Source organism: Halichoeres trimaculatus, unplaced genomic scaffold, assembly GCF_033239565.1.
Source record: "Halichoeres trimaculatus isolate MK-OKI-2021-1 unplaced genomic scaffold, fHalTri1.1 fHalTri1_scaffold_15, whole genome shotgun sequence".
NCBI classification, from domain to species: Eukaryota; Metazoa; Chordata; class Actinopteri; order Labriformes; family Labridae; genus Halichoeres; species Halichoeres trimaculatus.
Window position 1 is genome coordinate 29,535,788 of NW_027437193.1, and position 18,800 is coordinate 29,554,587.

The 18,800-nt window shown below is 38.2% G+C and overlaps 2 protein-coding genes across 3 annotated transcripts; both read right to left on the reverse strand.

Moving 5' to 3' along the window:
• Positions 1-2,736: 2,736 nt before the first annotated feature.
• On the reverse strand, positions 2,737-9,213 carry selenot1a (selenoprotein T, 1a). The gene is made up of 6 exons (XM_074688758.1): positions 9,022-9,213; positions 7,969-8,079; positions 5,521-5,647; positions 4,712-4,799; positions 3,372-3,534; positions 2,737-3,258 (listed from the first exon to the last, which is right to left on the reverse strand). The coding sequence occupies exons 1-5, from the start codon at positions 9,159-9,161 to the stop codon at positions 3,413-3,415; spliced, it is 588 nt and encodes a 195-aa protein (XP_074544859.1). The 5' UTR covers positions 9,162-9,213; the 3' UTR covers positions 2,737-3,258; positions 3,372-3,412.
• An 864-nt stretch (positions 9,214-10,077) lies between these two features.
• On the reverse strand, positions 10,078-17,246 carry kif2c (kinesin family member 2C). Of its 2 annotated transcripts, none has more exons than XM_074687755.1 (23): positions 17,174-17,246; positions 16,894-16,972; positions 16,693-16,787; positions 16,486-16,587; positions 16,260-16,305; positions 16,117-16,161; positions 15,525-15,671; positions 15,152-15,268; positions 14,548-14,654; positions 14,324-14,419; positions 14,185-14,239; positions 13,916-14,078; positions 13,566-13,656; positions 13,385-13,448; positions 13,114-13,205; positions 12,887-13,029; positions 12,533-12,746; positions 12,295-12,405; positions 11,611-11,678; positions 11,426-11,501; positions 11,253-11,333; positions 11,073-11,166; positions 10,078-10,784 (listed from the first exon to the last, which is right to left on the reverse strand). In XM_074687755.1, exons 2-23 carry the CDS (start codon positions 16,952-16,954, stop codon positions 10,723-10,725), a joined length of 2,130 nt encoding a protein of 709 aa, XP_074543856.1. In that variant the 5' UTR covers positions 16,955-16,972; positions 17,174-17,246; the 3' UTR covers positions 10,078-10,722. The 2 variants fall into 2 exon arrangements, with proteins under 2 accessions (XP_074543856.1, XP_074543857.1); XM_074687756.1 differs by having other exon boundaries at positions 10,081-10,784; positions 16,126-16,161.
• Between the last annotated feature and the right edge of the window lie 1,554 nt (positions 17,247-18,800).

Consider the following 18,800-nt stretch of genomic DNA (forward strand, 5'->3'; position numbering starts at 1 on the left):
ATTTATTTAGTGACTGATGCAATATAAAAAAATAGCAACTCAAAGAGTCCATTCACTTACTTCCACCCTGTAAACCATGACATTTTCTGCTGCAAGTATGACTACAGTCATCATTCTGTAGCATTAAGTTAAAATAAGACAAAGTAATTTTTAATCATGATAAATGTGAATAATTTGAAGGGAAGGAAACCTGTCTGTCCTCTTAGTACTCTGTACAGGCCCCTGTACTGATAGCCCCATCATGTGGCTGTTTGTAGAAACTGCTAAAATTCACTTTGATGGACAGGGTTTCCTGGTTCACACTGTTTTTTTTTTTGTTGTTGTTGTTTTTTGGCGGGGCTTCAGAATTTTATTCAATTTATTTTTTGTTATCATTTATTTTTATTGTATTTAGACTAATCCAGCCAGTACAGCTATCTAAAACTCAGCATTTCAGAAAATCTATGACTGAAACTATTTTCTAAAGCTTTCCTTATCTACATATTATCTGTATTTGCATACTCTCTATACTTAAGTTACTTAAGCAGTGAAGGATTGTATCTGACTAATTTTCACATTTCAAGTAAGATACATTCACATTTTTTTTCTGATTGGAAGATGAACTTAACCATTCCATGATACTAAGTCATGTTTCATACTTTCTTCAGCAGAAACATGGCTTTCTGTTTCTTATTGGTTAACCTACTGTAGTCCAGTCTCAGCTGCTGATGTTATACCCAGTGAAGTGTATGTATTGTGGAAAGAATGTCAGATCTTCATTGGACCTGAGATGGGCATAGGGGCCTGAGGTGACTTAGGAAGTGGGTTTACAAAATCAAATCACACTGAGATGCTTGATGCACATCTCACTTCTGTTTGCTCTTGTGTGTTTGTTATGGATAGTCCCACCTTTCTGCTGCGAACACCAGCTGCATCTATGTGAGACACTGGAGGGACTCAGGACTTAGACTGAGAAGATGTGTCACCTGAGGATTGGTGGCATGTTGGTGAAAGATAAAAAGTCATCTGTAGAGAGGGATGAGCTTTCCCTAAAAGGCAGGGAGATGGATGATCGTAATAAGTTCACCATGGATTTAAGAAGCAGGTATAAATTGCCATTGTAACTATGCACTTGTTTTCCACTGAAAGTTATAAAGATAAGGTAAAGTCAAGGAGAAAGCATGCTTTTTTAGACATCAATCAAAAGCAGAAATTTAGGATTCTAAAATCTACCAGCTTGAGGAAAAACCCCATGTTGAAACACACTTTTGCACAATTGCCTTTTAAAAATATATTTCCTTTTTTTCTTTAAGCAGCTTTGTAAGACTAATACATTATCTTTTGCGGTTTTGTTCCCTCATCAACAGGAGTCATCAGATATCAGCTCTCCTTAGACCCAGAAAAAGGATACAGGACAGTAAGTGAGTTTGAATAGTCAAAACATATCTGAGTCTTTACATTTACAGGCAACCACACTAAGTACAACAATTTTGTCCCATAGTTACTTTGCCCAAAATGGGAAACTTGGGTGGAATAAAAGGATCATTTGACAAAAATTTTGAATTGGTTTTAATGAATTAATATGGGAATTGTGTAAAAACTGTTGAAGAACTACTCTGTGAAAAATGTTGATTTTCTTCAATTCTCTTTGTTCACAGGATGGGGCAACAGCTCCACAAAAGCTCTACAGAAATGACTTGAAATCTCTCAGTGTGCCCCCTGATGGTGCTGCTCATGTTTTCTATCTACTAATGGCTCTAAACCCTGTTTACTCATGGGGATAGATTCACAGGTTCAATGTTTGAGGTGTAATGTTGAAACTAACGCTGAAGCACTTGAGGGAATTGTGTGAAATCAGAGCTTGAGGAGGAATAACAAGTGAGTTAAATTATGTTTAAAAAAAAAAAAAAAAAAAGGATGTCCTGCTCCCTATCGTTGTGATAACAGTTATTCCTCAGGCGCCTTGGCTCTGATTATTGTAGAACAAAATGGAAGAGTCTGTGTTGTTTATGATGACAGCAGTTTCCTGCGTCAACCAATGACATGTTTTGTTCTGCTTCAACGAGAGGGCGGTGCAAAGCAAAGTCTTTAAAATGTTATTTTTGAATCATAAAATGTTTCACAGATGTCATGATACTGACCATTTTCTATGGTACTCGTCTGGAATGAAATAACTGAGATGTGTGTGTTCATGTTGACCTTAAACAGACAAAGCGGTCTGTGTTTGGATGAAAAGGGGGCCATGGTTGGTGGGTGGAGCTGGGGCAGTCTGAGCCTTATTTCCGCCCCCCTGAAGCCCGTGTTCCTGTTCCTAAACAAAGCAGTCGGGGTTCAAAAAGGGACCAGAGAAAGTCTTTGTCTCTTTCCTTGTAGGAGACCAGCAGATGGAAATCAGAGTGGGTTCCTGCTGTGCTCAGGTGGCTCACACTGTTTTTTTTTTGTCAAATCACAAGAGTCACTTAAGTTAAATGTATTTATAACTGCACAATGGAGTAAAAAAGAAAAAATCCTTAAAACGACCTTTCACCGCAGGCTAAATGTGACTAAAACATAGCTTTTTCTTAACCACCTTTGCAGATAACTTGACTGCGGTCTGAGGCTTGCCTTCAGGTTTCTTTTTGCCTCACCTCGCCAACACCTTGATAGACCACACAATCTAATCAAATCCACCATCTCTTCTTTTAGTACATTTTTTCCTTTTGCCCTTAAACTGATGCATCACAAATTCAAAACCTCAAAAACACACATCGCTTCACATTTAAATAGTTACATGTTTTATTAATCTTCTTTGCTTTCTCCAAGTTATGTAAATATAAAAATTATTCAGAAATCATACCAAGACATAATTTCCCAATGTTATTTTCACAACAGTGACGACAGATTTTAGGTGTTGCATTTTCTACACAGCTAAGCTACTATTAGAACAATGAACTTAAATCCTACATATGGCTTAGTTATAAATGACAGGTCTTTTCTTTTATTCAAATAGCTTAATTATACGCAACAAGTTAAAGACTATAAGAATCACTGTTAAATCTCTCCATTCAGGACCACTTATGTCACCCGAGTGATTTCTGCAGTAGTATGAATAGTGGAAGAAAATGACAGCATGGCCGGCATCGTTGCCATGGATCCCACTCTGGCGTCAGGGGCGGGTTGTCTCTGAGGGGCACGGTGAAGTGTGATGGGGGCATCCAGTCTGTGCTAGCAGTCCTCCTGCCTTCAGCGCAGACCTTCATAAACATCACATCACAGCCCAGAGAGAAACCCACCTCAAACCTTGAAAAGAGCAAAAAAACATCATTAAACTTGAGAAAAAAGAAAAGTTCAAAGACAAGTAAAAGAAAAATTATCTCTGTTCTTATAATTGCAGTGAAAACTTGTGAACTCACATGGAGGGGCTTTCAGCTCCAGCCAGGATGTGGGAGTCGGGTTAGGAGTGGTGTGGTCTTGTGTTCATGTGAACGTTCATCTTCATCTCGTTGTCCAGAATTTGCACAAGCTGCTGCATGGAGGGCAGGTGTCCTGATTCCAGTTTTGACCACACGGGCACATCTACAGAGAGGCAACACATGAGGAGTGAGATTCACTGACTGTTCCATTCCCAAAGCACTGCTTCCATGTTTTATGATACAGAGACTGATGGCATCTGAAATAGGGCTGCAATGATCAGTCGACATTATCGATTCATCGGCCATAAAAAATTAATCTACATAATTTTTAATAGTCCACACGTCATGTTATTGTTTTTATTGTTGTTGTTATATAGTGAAATCAAATATCAGGGGGTAAATGCTCATCTGTAACTTAAGTCCACTGCATTAGGCGCCATGTTAACAGATACTTTTAATGGGAAAAGATCACCAAGTTCATACATGAGGAATATTAATGAGGGAAAATCTCTGCGCCCCGACGGCGATGCGCGCTGACAGAGGCTCTGCATCTCAAGTTTGGACGGCCTGACATGTCTGTTAACGTGATTTAGAGAGTCTCCTTCACTCTCCGCCAGCTTTTCAGAAGTGACAAACTAGTGTCAAAACTCCCCTAACTTCTTTAAAGAGATGATATTTATCGGATGGAGCTCTCACGCTCAAGCTCACACTGCACCGGTAACACTCAGCAGGGAGGAGGAGGGGCGGAGTGCGCATGAGCTAAGTGGAAGAAGCCCGTGTAGAGAAACAAAACTTAACGTGTTGTTATGAAGAGCTGGGAAAGAGTCACTAATAAGCAAACAACAGCTTAATTTTCTTATGACATGCAACATTAATTTTGAGATTTATTTTGTTTTTGTTTTATTTTGTTTTGTACTTATATTTTTATGTCATCATGAATGAAATAAAGACAAACAAGCATGACACAGGGCTAACCAATCAGAGGTGAGAACCTAACTCTGAGTAAATGCCATGAAAATCCAACACACAGGTTAAATTTTAAAGGTCTGCACATTCTAAAGGCCAAATTAAGTTGAAACACAAAATAATTGTGATTAGTCGACCAATCGAAAAAATAACCAATAGATAAGTCGACTTTAAAAATAATCGTTAGTTGCAGCCCTAATCTGAAAACAGCCCAAGTCATTGCCGCTGTGATGAGACATCACAACAAAGTTCATCAAAGTGTGGTAACTGTAGTTTTCAGTGTTTGCAAAATAAAACTCGGCTGATACTGAACCTTAAACAGGACAGATTCACTTTGATTGGTAAATAACACACAGGGAAAAATACAGACTTACCATTTAATGTGATTTCAAACGCTCCTGTAGACATTAGTTGGTTTTCGAGCATATTGCTGAGGAAGAACACCATCATGCAAGCATAAATCTAAAAGGAACACAAAGAATGGGAGGTTAAAACATTTTTCTTTAGTGGAATTTTAGCCGGAAAAAAAAAACATATCCCTGCTGCTGTAATTATTGGACACGTTCAAAAAGTCACAGACATATAGACATCAAAGAGTCATTAACTGATTAACCTTGATTTTAACAAATGTATCTAAAAATGTGAGGACAAAAAACTTCAGACTCAAAACTATACTTTTCTTTCGGAAGCCATCTGAATTCTAAAACTGTCACAGGAACAGCTCCAAATTCACGAGGAAAAGAAACCCTTCACACCTTGGCTTACTGGAAAGACATGTCAGAGCCAAAAGCTTATTAATAAACCACTTTCTGTTAAGATGTGATCCCATATATTTGTTTTGCAGATTTCTGATGTTTGCAGTAACTGGCCAGTCTCACCCTGAGCCTCTGTAACCCAGGGAATTACACATCCAAGCAAAACAATACTTAGCAACACAGGCTGTACACCCTCAATTAACAGCTAATGATATCCCATGGGTCTGAATTGTGCTTGGCGGAGGTAATACTGGGTTAGAAACAGCCAAAACAAAGCCTGTTTTGCTTCATTTTTGACCTTGGTGCATGTTTATGCGGATCATTTGTGATAATAAAGTCAATGCACTGACTCCACCCTTGGGAATAATCCAGTGTAAAATCTCCCATGTGGTCAGTTTTAATGATCACATGGTTGTTGTGAACCTTACCTTGTTTCCCTGACCCCACTCCCAGATGCCCGGGGCTTGCATACCAAGGAGGGCGAAAGGGTCTCTGCCAACAATAATCAGCCCAATCACCAGCAGCTTGAACATGGACAGGAAGGAAGCGATGTGTCTGCAGAGATAAACAAGATATAAGACTGAATTCAAGCAATCATAGTCCTGACAAAGTAAAAAAAAAAAAAAAAAAAAAATTAAAATTGAAATAATTTGAAGTGACAATGAAAGATATTCACTGAATCTTTTTACCCTTTTATCTACGATAATTCCATTAAAATCTCACATGTGGTGTTAGTCTTAGTGATACAGGGTGCAGTAATAGTAGATGTCCTCAAAATATTCAAACTAAACTTTTCCTTGTACAAACTATTGGTAAGAACTGTAAAAACACTTGGGGAGAGAAATTCATTCTGCAAAATACTCAACTTTGATCACATCTTCCATCATATCACACTCATCAACATGCATTGCTCTCACTATCTTTGATCTGTAGCTGTAACCGGTTAATCCAGAACCTGTCAGAGACCAAAAGCCTAAGCTTCAAGATAAACTGATCCAGACAAGCACGCTTTGCTGGCTTAACAGAAGATACATTCAGTTTATTATGATCACTTTCCTCTAATAAAGGAAATCTAGTGTTTTCAAGAAGAGATGAACTCCCAAGGACCAGAGGGTACTAGTGAGTGTTTAATACTGTGGCTTTACCTCCAATCAAACATTGTCACTTATGATAAAACCATTATGCAACAATCATATCAAACAAAATCAAACTTAATTAAGTTGAAATGCTATGTCTTTGATGAACAGCTTCCTCATTGTGCCAATTGTTAACTTTCCAGGCTCAGTTTTGAGAGAGTTATTTGTTATTTCTTCTTTAAAAGCTGAAATGAATATTATATTCATTCAAGTACTACTGAAGTAGTTAAGCTTTAAATCATGCAAAAAAAAACTTCCCTCAGAACAAAGACGTAAAGTCTTCCAGGGCAGTGGTTTGATCAGTTATTTTGAATTTCACACTAAATGCCTGAGCAGTGCAGGATGAGAAACACTCAAAGTGAGCTAGTTCATGTATTTTAGCCAATTACAAATATAACTGTGCTCAGAGCACTGTAAGTCAAAGTGAGCAGTGAGAGCTTTAATGCTGAGTATGTATGTTTCTAAAAAACAAAGCAAAAACAAAAAAAGCTGATGAACTTTAACGCTAAGGTTGTTAAATATCAAGTTTGGCTAACCCTTTGCAAAAAAAAAAAAAAAAAATCAAGCCAAGCCACTGAGCTTAATGAGTCACCAGTTCAGCTCAGCTGGTTCATCACGCCAAATGTTAAAAAGCAACAATCTTTAAACAGAGCTGCCTAAGCTAAAATCCAATCCTTGGCCCTCAAACTTATCACTCAATCCACTGGCCTAAGGTCACAGAAGTTTACATGTTTTCCATTTTTATGAAGCATCTGAAATGGAGAGATGGAAAGCACATTAACTTAACTAATAATTACTTCTACGTAGTTTAAAGTAACTTGTCACATCTTAAGTCTGAGGTCTGAGTTTCTTTTCATCTATATCTCTTATTCTATCCAAACTACTACACCCAGAAATTTAAAGGATAAGTTCGGCTAATACAGCTTTTACATTGTTTATAGAATGAAGTAGAACAAAATACTCACCCAGAAGGTTTTCCGGATCCAAGCAGTGCTTCAGGAGATATTTAGATCCAAAATCATGCAGCAGACGTCCGTATAATGGGATCCATCGGGGCATAGACAGCGCCGCTCCTAAAACTGCATTAATTGTCCAAAAACTCATGTTTTTCACCAATATTTCATCATGGTCCGCTCCGGGTTAGTCCTCTGCTGCAGTCTGTGTCACTCCAGACAGCGCTGTGTGGCTGAACTGACCTCTGAACTGACAAAGACTTTGTTTACGTTTGCCCCTCAGCGCATGCGCAGTACTCTCTGGAGAGCTGACTCCACTTCCTCCTTTCTTTTAGGGGCAAACGTAAACAAAGTCTTTGTCAGTTCAGAGGTCAGTACAGCCACACAGCGCTGTTTGGAGTGACACAGACTGCAGCAGAGGACTAACCCGGAGCGGACCATGATAGAATATTGGTGAAAAACATGAGTTTTTGGACAATTAATGCAGTTTTAGGAGCGGCGCTGTCCATGCCCCGATGGATCCCATTATACGGACGTCCTCTGCACGATTTTGGATCTAAATATCTCCCGAAGCACTGCTTGGATCAGGAAAACCTTCTTGGTGAGTATTTTGTTCTACTTCATTCCATAAAGAATGTAAAAGCTGTATAAACCAAACTTATCCTTTAAGTAATATTAGAAATCCCATTCCTCAGTGGAATAAATGCTTGTCCAAGCAGATTTGGTTTGTTTTATTAAAGCTGGGAATGATTCAGTTGTAAAAAGGCAGATGATCTTTTGTTCTTACCGATAGAGGGGTATAGGAAGGAAGTTCTCCCCCTCAATGCGGATGTCTGGGTACCGCTGGTACAAGGCCTGCGTGTACTCCTCAAACACCCGCTTGTACCCTCAGGAAATGCTGTGTGTAAACAAACGCACATTTAGACATGGATACAGAGAACAACTGAAATATAAACAGGACTTTAAAAAAACAGGCACAACAGCACAAATGTGTCTGGGAATTGTTGATACACTACTGAAGTTGTGAGATGTCTCAGTTCTGTGAAATTTTTCGTGGTAGTGTGAAATACAAAATCACTGCAGGTTTTCCAGCTTTGGGGAGTTTGTTGTATTATGCAGTGCTCTGTAATCTTTTGTATAACCTTTGTTTACATTACAAAATAGCAAGGATTTGCGTTGCAAATTATTTTGCTATCCTCTTGTTTACTCGTGTCAAACATCCTCCTGCGGAAACCAACACCACGTGACCTCTCTTGATATTTTGACGTCCAAATGTGTTTTTCATATAAGGCGAGTTTAATGAGCCTAAATTACCACGTACTTACACTTCAACACAGTTTAGAAATTCAGAAGGCAAAGGGAGCTGAATTCACCCGATAAAAGGGTCTCTTTAATGAGATTAACAACAATCCCGCCGTCGGTCGGTGCCATTACAAAGGAGGCTTAATCCAAGCAGGAGACACGAGGTAAGATGTTTGCAAAGACTGGAAAATATTAAGACGATGGCAAAATTAAGCGTGGAAAATTAGCTGTAATGTTTGATATTACAGGTTTTTGCATGACCTGACATTTTTGACAGCGGAAGTGTAGCCGTACTGTCACTACAACATTCAAGAATCTGTCAAAATTCAAAAATGAGGAACTTGAACATGCTACACAGTTTATGCTGACCACAGGTGGGTCATTTCGGTAATGAATAACTCCTTCTGTTGTTAGTTCACACATTAACCTGCCTTCACCCTAGATAACCAGCTCTATCGATTTTCGGCCTACGATGTTGTTAGCCGGGGAGTTCTGTTAGCTTGCAATGACTCGCCAGATTTTTTTCGTATTTGCTTACCAAATCTGAAACTTCAGCAGAGGTCCCGTAGCAAACTGCATCTTCATCTTCTTCACGCCACTGCTGTCACCAGACGTGGCGTAACACAGAGACATCAGCCCCAAAACGAGGAGCGAAAACCGTGACCACTTCATCGCCATCCGTTCCGGGTCTGTTCCCTCACCGACAGAGGGAGAGGGAGCTTAATCTGTGCACTCCTCCGTTTCCTTGGGCGTGTGGACAAAGCCGATATCGACCCACAGCGCCACCTAACGGTGTGGCTGTTCAACCTCAGCGACACTTCCTCAGCAAGAATTGTGACATCACAAAAAAACGTACATTATTGTGATTATAAGTTGTTTAGAAAATGAAAACATAATTTGATAGACTTTGAGATTTTCTTTCTTAGTTACTATCTTTATTTAAATTGCAAATTTGTAAAATGGGCTTATCACCAGCAAAACTTGAGCACAAAATCCAGTTTTTTGTGAAATAAACAATTTTGTTAAAAAAAAAAAAAAAAAAAAAAAAAAAAAAATTAGTTTAAGCTGCTGGCCTACACATTAGCTGAGTGGAAACGTGAAGCTACATAATAAAAATAATGAGTGATTTACAACCATCCTAAAGTTTCATGTCAGTCTCTTTCAACAAAAAAAGTAAGTAAAGAGTTTCAAACACTTTTAAGACTCATTCGGTTAAAATATTACGGACACTGATCAGTGAGTGTTCCGACATTGATATCTGTGATTTTGATCCTGTTTTCAAACTTTATTTTAATGAGCAGTCAAGCTTAAGTGTCAGGCCCTGTCTGATTAAAGTCTCCTGGAAGAAAAATTAATAAAAAACAAATGTGTTTGAAAGTTTTATTAAAAGACATTTCTTTCATGCCAACAGCTTGTATGATGGGCTGCATAAGTACTTGGTAATTGCAGATAAAGGATAATGATAGGTTTCAGCAATAAATTCTAAACTGACATTTAGTTTATGGTTATGCATTCCAACCATATTATATTTAATAGTATTTCATGAAAAATAAAAAAATCACACTATTATTTTTGATATCATTTATATTTATGTAGTGCTGAAGAAGAGCAAAAACAAATCACTCAATAACTCCTCAATAACTAATACTTTCAAATTCTGATGTTCACAACCTGGGTGTTTACTCAGTTTGACTATGGGCAGTTTTAGTACCATATTCAAACTGTAGCTTTTCAGTTTTAGATACAATAAACCAGTGACATGCATATTCTTCATTGTTACATTTGAGTCAATAAATTAGATTATGAATGATTCTGAATTACAGACATGCCAATTCACACTGGATTAGTACTATCAAAGGACCTGTGTCTCAAAATATGTCTGGTGATCTGCCCTGAAATTTTACTCTGTAACTTATGGATATGATTGATTCATACAGTACTAAAAACACAGTCATCCCCAGGTGAAACTAATCATGTGCAAATAAAGCTTTATAAGTACTTTCTATCCTGTAAATTTGGTCCAGGAACACGATTAATTTTAAATCTTCACTTCCTGCTAAGGACAGCTAAAGTAAAAAAAAAAATCCTCAGAAGACTAAATTTTAAAAGTTAGTGTCTGAATACATTTATTTCAATACCCCAAATTACAATAAAATCAAATGGGAACTGTTTTGAAATGAAGCAGTCAACAAGCAGAAGTGTTTCTCTGGGTCAGTTTGTTGAGGTTGTGGAGTTTGTCTCAGTGGTTTGTCCTTGCCATTCTCTCTTTTTCCACAGAGGACTGCAGAGCCATCGTCAGGTCTGTGTGAAGTGTAGATAAAACCAAATGATTCAGAAAAAGCACCAAAATTTAGAAAACTGGTTAATTATTCTAACACATGTTGTCCTCCCAAGCGTTTTACATAAGCTCCAATTAGTCAAATAACAAAAATGGTTTCTGTCAACCAACACCTGAATTTGGACTTTCATGTTTTTTTCAAGCCATGAGAAAAATGAAAGCAGATTCAGAAGGCCAGTCATCATTCAGTGGTGTGCATGATGCTAAGCAAATGGGCAAAGAACTAAAATGAAACTTAAGTTTGTACCAACCAAACAACTTCTGGGAATAATCCACCAGGTCATGAACTCTCGTCTCGATGTTGAACGAGGTTTGCTCCATTTCCTTGACCAGGTCAGCTGACCTCTGAGAAACAAAAGTGATGTCAGTGCATAGATTTGTAAATCCTTTGAAAAATCGTTTGTACTTTGAGTACAGTTTTCAGAAACTACCTGCAGCTCTACATAAACCTTCTCCTCCAGCTCAGCCACCTGAGATATGGCATCATAAACGCTGGTATCCACAGCAGATTCCTGCAAGAAGCACAAGTGAGTTGAAAGATTAAAGCCAAAAATGCATAAAAAATAAATGCATAAATTATCATGATGATCTTGTTTGGTCTGACCTCTGTGGAGCTGTCCATTGGCTCTTGCACATTAGATGCTGCAGTGGCTTTGGAGTTTCCATTCAGTTCCTTCACTCTGCACAAAAATTCAAACATTATTTTAATTGTTGTCAATATTTCCTTTACAAAAGCACAGAAAAAGAAGAAGTCTGGAGTTAAGAAAAACTTCTACAGCATAGATGTACCTGTCAGCGTAACGCAGTGTGTTCATTGTGTATTCACATGAAGCCATGCCTGGAGAAACCATGGCAATCTGTGGAATGAGAGAAAGACTAACGCATGTACGGTATAATACATCAGCTAACACTTAATTAAAAAAGAAAAAAAGAAAAAGAAAAAAAAACATGAGTATCAATTTTGAGCAAGACTTAAGGAGCTCCACTCTTGAAAAATTTAAATCTTAAGGTGCTGTTTATTAGGGGTGGGAGGATATGCAATAATAGATTTTTTTTTGCCATTTTTATTTTTTTTTTAACACTAAACTAAGTGGAAAAAGTTGAATGATGTCAGACAATGTCAGTAGCCATATTTTCCCCAAAAATGTACATCACATGTGCGTCAGTTTTTAAGATTTATTCAGAAGCTGACATCTCGACTTTTTTGTAACCCATCTTATAAATGGACTTAAATTTGAAACAAACAAACAAAAAAAGAAATAAAATTCTGATACGACAGTATATTGATTTTTTTCCCCACCCCTACTTTTTTGTCAAACAGAGAATAATTTAGTTTGATGCTCTAGTTATACAAATATGAAGCCTTATTCTTGATAACAAGATAATGCTACATAACAATAACATCAAAGTCTGAACTTGTTTGGTGTAAATCTGTGTAATCCACTGAGGTGACTGTTCAGAGTCTGAACTCACCATGCAGGTCCTTGAATTTTCTCCAATGAAGGAATCCCTGAGGACTTTGGTCAAAGTGCTCATCCTGAAAGGAATATGCTCGCTGTTCATTCCCAGCGAGCGAATGCACTCCTACAGGACACAGCAGTGGACATAAAGGCGTATTAGGTGTGGAGAGAAAACAGATTTTTCTAGCTGTGCAGCTAAAGCCAACCATTTAACTGGTCTTTGCATACTGCCACAGCAGCCGTTGTTCTACCTTTAGAGCCAGCAGGCTGCGGTTAATCTCTGCAGTCTCCACCAAAGTGCTTCTGTCATTGCTGCTCACATCTGTGCCACGCTCATTGCCAGCCAAGTCCACCAATGAGAATTTACCATGGAGCGTGCGGGCTCGGTTGTTGCATCGTAGGACAATCTGGAGGATGGCATGAGAGCGGGAAGAATTGGCGTTGGCAGAGGTCTGGCCTGATGTTCTGGAGGACAGCGGGAAAGGAAAGAAGCCATGCTGATGTTTATATTTTAAGGGTAGAAAATCACAAATATCTTTTTTTGCCCTTAAAGGAAAGAAGTTTGTTCAGATTTACACTGCTCTTTGTTCTTTTCACATACGTACCTGCAAGAGCTGCCCATCTGGATCATCCTGATCACCTCCTCTGCTGTGGACACACAAACCTCCTCCAGCCCAACCACCTGAACCTGCTGTCTGTCATCCTCCAACACCCGGAGCTTTGCCTTTTTGTTCAGCAGGTCGTACACCTAGTTCAAAAAATGTATATAAGGATGATTTAATTACTCTGATATTTCAGTCTAATGTGTGAACAGAAGTGAGGTTTCTCTTACTTTTCCATTGTAAATCTCAAAGAAGCTGACATAGACACAGAGATCCAGGTGTGAATACCTCCGGTAGTTGAGATTAGCAAAAATATCCTGGGCTGGGAGGAAAAAAAAAAGATTCAGAGATCTTATTCAAGGGGGGGATTGAGCAAGCTGTGATTTTTCTTTGTGTTCAAAATCAAAACAAGGGAAATTAAATGAGAGTGATGTTAAAGTCCTACAAAAAAGGGAATCAGAGAATAAATTTGAGAGTCACTGAGGGCATTTCTGGTTCTACCTGCTAAAGCGTAGATTCCCTTGGCGCTATTCTGCTGCCTCCCAGAGAAATCACCGCCCATTGTCTAGGAGGAGAAAAATGTCCCCGTAAACAAGAGCGAGAGCAGAATTTACCTCAGTTCTGCAGATTAAACCTACAAGTTCATGAAAATTCATCCATGACAGAGCCAGCAGGGACTTACATGGGTCTTCCCACTTCCAGTCTGACCATATGCAAAACAAGTTGCCATGCCTCCTTCAAAAATGGACTGAACCAAAGGTTTGGCAGTGAACCTACGGATAGGGAATAGTACATCAGGAATTTAGGAATTTGGTTCCTCTATAGCCAGAAAAACACAGACAAATGCAAAAGGAAAAAGAGGAGCAAATCCACACTTTTTTCTGAATTGTAACTACGATACAAGGTAGAGGAAGAACAGCTCTGAAATAAAAATGACCCAAGAGCACTCTTCAACATCCCCATCTTATTTATCACATGTAAAACCTACAGTTTATCCTCTTTGCTTCAAACTGAAAGAAAAATCTGAATTACTTGTAGACCAGGTCGTTGGTTGAGGTTTCGTCAAAGGAGTAGTCGAAGTGAAAGACTTGATTGTCCAAGTACTTGGTGAGGTCCACCTTCTGTTTTGGCTCATGAACGAGCAAAGCGCCTCTTCCAGGCACAGACACCACGTCGATTTCCTTCTTCATAATCTCTGGAAAACATGAGAAATTTCACATTAATACAAAAGAAATATCTTTGCAGAGTGTTATTTTTTCACTTCTGTTAGTACAGGAAGTCAGACATCACTCTCAAAGTACCTTGCTTGTTGAGGGGGCGCTTGCGGACACACACACAGATCCTCTGAGGTTCAATCTGTGAGATCAAAGAATGTGCTGTGAGGTTGGGCTATGAGTGTGGAGTGCATAACAGGCGCAGGGTCTTTCACTCCAAACTTACACGGTCATTCGTTGATAGGGGGGTTATTTCCAAGGTCTCTCTGAAGTCCTGGATCATCTCGTAAAACTTCTGCTTTGGTCGAGACATTTCGCCAAACTGCAGGGAAATGGAGTCAGATCAAATATGGCTTTAAAATGAGCTTCTCATTTTATTCATCCAACCCAGACACACTTTTCAGGATGACACAGGCGGGTGACTAAGATAGATTAACAAAAGAATCGCACCTTTCCCTTTTTAGTCTGCATCTCAGGAGGTTTGATGGCACACGACAGCCTTTTGTTGCCTTTGTTCAGCTCATGGGGAGCCACGGATTTCCTTTGACTCATAACCCCTGGAGAAGGAAAATACGTTTAGTTCAACCCAATAACCTCACATTCATACTCCATTAATCAATCACAGTCAGGTGCACTTCATTTTTTTTTGTAGGGGTGTGATGTAACTAAATATATTGATGAGCATCACTTTGATAACCAATTCAGGAAACAGGATGAAATCTAACATGACTGACTTTCATTATATCACAAAAACATTCAGAAATTTACCATTCTGTCAATAATTTGAGCAGAAAATTGCTTTTACAAAACCAACACAATTTCCCCACCACAGTGCCGTAGACTACTAAAAATAATCAATTTTTACCAATACGTGGCATCCTGCTAACCAGGATCCAGCTTTTAATGAGGTTAAAAAACTGGAAGTTTAAGCAAATGCTGTTGATTAAAAGATTCTACTTTTACTTGAGGAGGAAAATGTAGTATGTCCACCTATGAGGTATTCAGAAAGAGTATTTTAATGACAAGTTCATGCCTCTGTAAATCTGTCACTGACTTTTGACAACAGGTGGAGAAGGAATCCTCTCAGGTTCATTATTCTCCTTCACTGACTGGCGGTGAGGAGACTGTACTTGTTGGCTCTCATTCCTCCTGAGCTGCCGATTGGGAATTCCTGGAAAAGACACGAGAAAGCTCTTGGTTTATGAACATGTATATTTCAAAGTGACTCCACAGAAAGACAAAGTCTGCTCTGACTTTACAAAGATTACGCTAAATGCAGAAGCTCCCAATACCCTGTCTTGTGATACCACATATTGGTCAATGACTTTAAACAAAGCTGGAAAGTAAGCTGTACAAGCAGGACATGTAAACATAAAAACTGTTTGAACGTTCCCACTTTGTTTTGAGAGATGGAGAAAATCACCCACCAGACTTTGTGAGGACAGATGAAGCAGGAAGATCATTCTGGACTGTGTCGCGGCTTCGATGAGAAGGCTCAGTGGGTGCGACTGATGCTCGGACAGGGGCTGGGGGTTGGAACATACAGGTCTGCCTGACCTGAGACCGAGTGGCAACTGTAAAAAAAAAAAAAAAAAAAGCAACAAAGAAAGGTCAAAAAGCTGTAGCATGAGCGTCAGTGTCATTACTTAAGAAATGTGATCATTGATTTTCAGGGGTAAGGTGCTCACCCAAAATCTAGTAAAGTGTAAAGATAATTTAAAAACATTCCATTTCCCAAAATCAAGAGTGATCACACCAAGAAGTCAGCCATTCCAAGATGAGACAAAGTCGATTAAGGGGCCAGTGTAACAAAGCACGAACCAGCAGAGGTTAACACAGGAATTAAGTTGAAGAGCAGCGAGTGATTTGGATACTTGATTAGGCTTTTATTAAATGCATCATTAGTGGGGAAATCTGCAGGGAATGTGGATCTAAGTGTAAATCACACCCTGATCCCATTACCAAACAGTGATAAGATAATATAAGAGTCTCTCTCTGTTTAAAGAGGAACATGCATGCCTTCCCAACCTGACTCTTCAGCCTCCTTGACAGCTGGAGCAGGGGCTTTTGGGTGGAAATAAACTGTTACTAGACAAACTATATATGGCATTGCATTCTAAATAAACATAATATAACATGATAATAAGAATATATTTACGTACAGGAGGGAGGGGCAGGAATCCTGGAAGAACGCAGACGACCCTCGTACTTCAGAGAAGAGGAAAAACAGAGAGAAAGGAGGAATTATTTATTTAGATTGCCAACTACTTAACCATTTATGTGGCACCCTGGAAGTTCCTCCTTTGTTGGGAAAAAGGATCCAGTTTTTGATGTTTTGGCAGAGACAGGTTAGAACTGACAAGCAGGTGCAAAAAAAGAAACACTGACCTTTTCAAGAGCAGGAGGAGGTGGGTCAGCAGGTGTGTTACTGACAGCATTAACCAGGTCTAAAAGGTCCGGATTGAGAGTACACAGCTCGCTAAATTCCACCTTAATCACAAAAAATCAGCCAAGAGGAAAAATCAAAAACTGTAACATAGATGTCAAATGACTAATAAAGAGTGCATCGGACATTCAGTGCATATACTCACTGACCTCCTTCCCCCTGCAGGCCTTCCTCTCTGTCCACTCCACCATAACAGTGGACTTCACGACATCAACGGACTTTACTGTTGCTAAATGCACCCGACCTTGTTTACAGAGGCACAACACGCTTATCAAAGTCAACGTCCAAAAGCGACACAACATATTAAGAATTAGGAGGCTGAAGAAATAAAAACTCATAGACAAGCTCACCGTCACTTCGACTGATTTTGACAGAGAATCCAATAAGGATTCTGGACATACTGGGCTCCATTTTGGCTCCTTTTCCCGTCTGTAAATTCACATAGGTAGATAAAACAGGAAAGGTAAGCGCTTTAGCAAGAAACTGACCTCGGCTGACAGTGCTATGAAAGCAATAAAGCGTATTCTCCTCTTAATAAAAAAACAGGCAATGAAATTAACTTACAACAAAGTAGCTATAAGAACTCGGTTTTCGCTTATATCCTCTATTTAACGACAAATTGTCACTTACCGAACTTTGCTCAAGATTCAACGCCGCCCAATATTCAAACTTCTTCTGTTTCCGGTCTTTATAGAAGCTGATTGGTTTCCGCAGTCTGCCCTTCTTCTTCTATGACTTTTCGAAATAGCACAATCTAAATACGCAGTGCACTGCCATCACCTGGTCATGTGAGAAACTGTTTATGTCTGAGGAGACTAAATTGATTTTTCATTCCACTAGAAACGAACATTTTCTCTGGAAATATTGATGAACTTTTTCCACGTTCTTAAATAATCTACAAATTTAGCCATCTATTGGCAATGTTTAACTATAAAAATTGCATAATTACCCATATTCCCATCAAAACACTTTTTTTTCTCCAACATTTTTTTTTTTTTTGCTGTCTTGGGTGGAAAAATTCAAAATTTGTATGATTATAAAGAATGCAAAAAAAAATAAAAAAAATAAAAAAATAAAAAATTGTGCTGTTAGCATGAAAAAAGGGTTTTAAGTTTACAGGCTTTTTTCCCCTTCTTTCTTTCTTTCTTTCTTTCTTTCTTTCTTTCTTTCTTTCTTTCTTTCTTTCTTTCTTAATTTTTTAATTGGGCCAGACACTTAAGCTTGACTGTTCAAAAAGAAAAAAATGAATACAAGAAAAATTAGGGCTGAACAATTGATCAAATTTAAACAGACACCGCAATGTAATACAATGCAATTTTAAAATCACAAAGGCTGCAGTCTAAAAAAAAAGTTTTAAAGTGCATTTAAAAGTGAAACCCGCATGTTTACATATTTCAGTGACTGAGCCAAACATTTGTTTTTATTTATATTTCTGCACTTTAGTTTGTGTTTTGTTACTGATGGGAGATCAGTGAGATTTTTATACATTTAATATATGTTCACACAGTGTTCCTTTTTCATTTTATGAAAAAGTGCACCCCACATGTTGACATATTGTAATCGTTGAGCTAGAATGTTGGTCTTATTCACATTTCTTCACTTTATTTTGTGTGAGATTCATAGAAGAGAGGATTCATATTTATTTTTCACATTATTTTTCATATCAGGCCTGTTGTTCTGTAGTGCTCTGTTCCTTTCTCTGATTTTATTTAAGTAAGTAATGATAATATTATTACACGATTATAAGTCTTAAAGTTAAATCAATTAGACAATATTCTGCTGTGATTATAGTAGTTTAATAAAGATAAGTTATTTTTAATAATTCATGCATCAATTCATCTTATTTCATCATAACATGTAGGCCTGGCCAAGAGGAAAGACTTGTTTGTATGTTGACAGTGTCCTTTGTAGTGTTGGTCATACTATAAATCGGTTTATTGCTTGTGTTTAGTGAATAGTGCAGAAAAACATCTCCCCAAAAAAGTTTGCATACTCCTTTTCCAAAACTATTCAGCCCTAGTAAAAATGAAATGAATTTAAAATACAAAAAAAAAGGTTTAAAATCCCAGTTACCGATGGAAGATATCATCCTTGATCAGTGTTAACTCCTATCTGAATATAAACATTAAAGGTGGGTGCATTCCCTTTTCTAAAACTTTTTAATGTCAAATGTGACAGGACTAAAAATAAATTTTGAAACAGTTTAATATTACTGCTGGTGGTTTTTTTTTTTTTTTTTTTTTTAATTTATTTATTT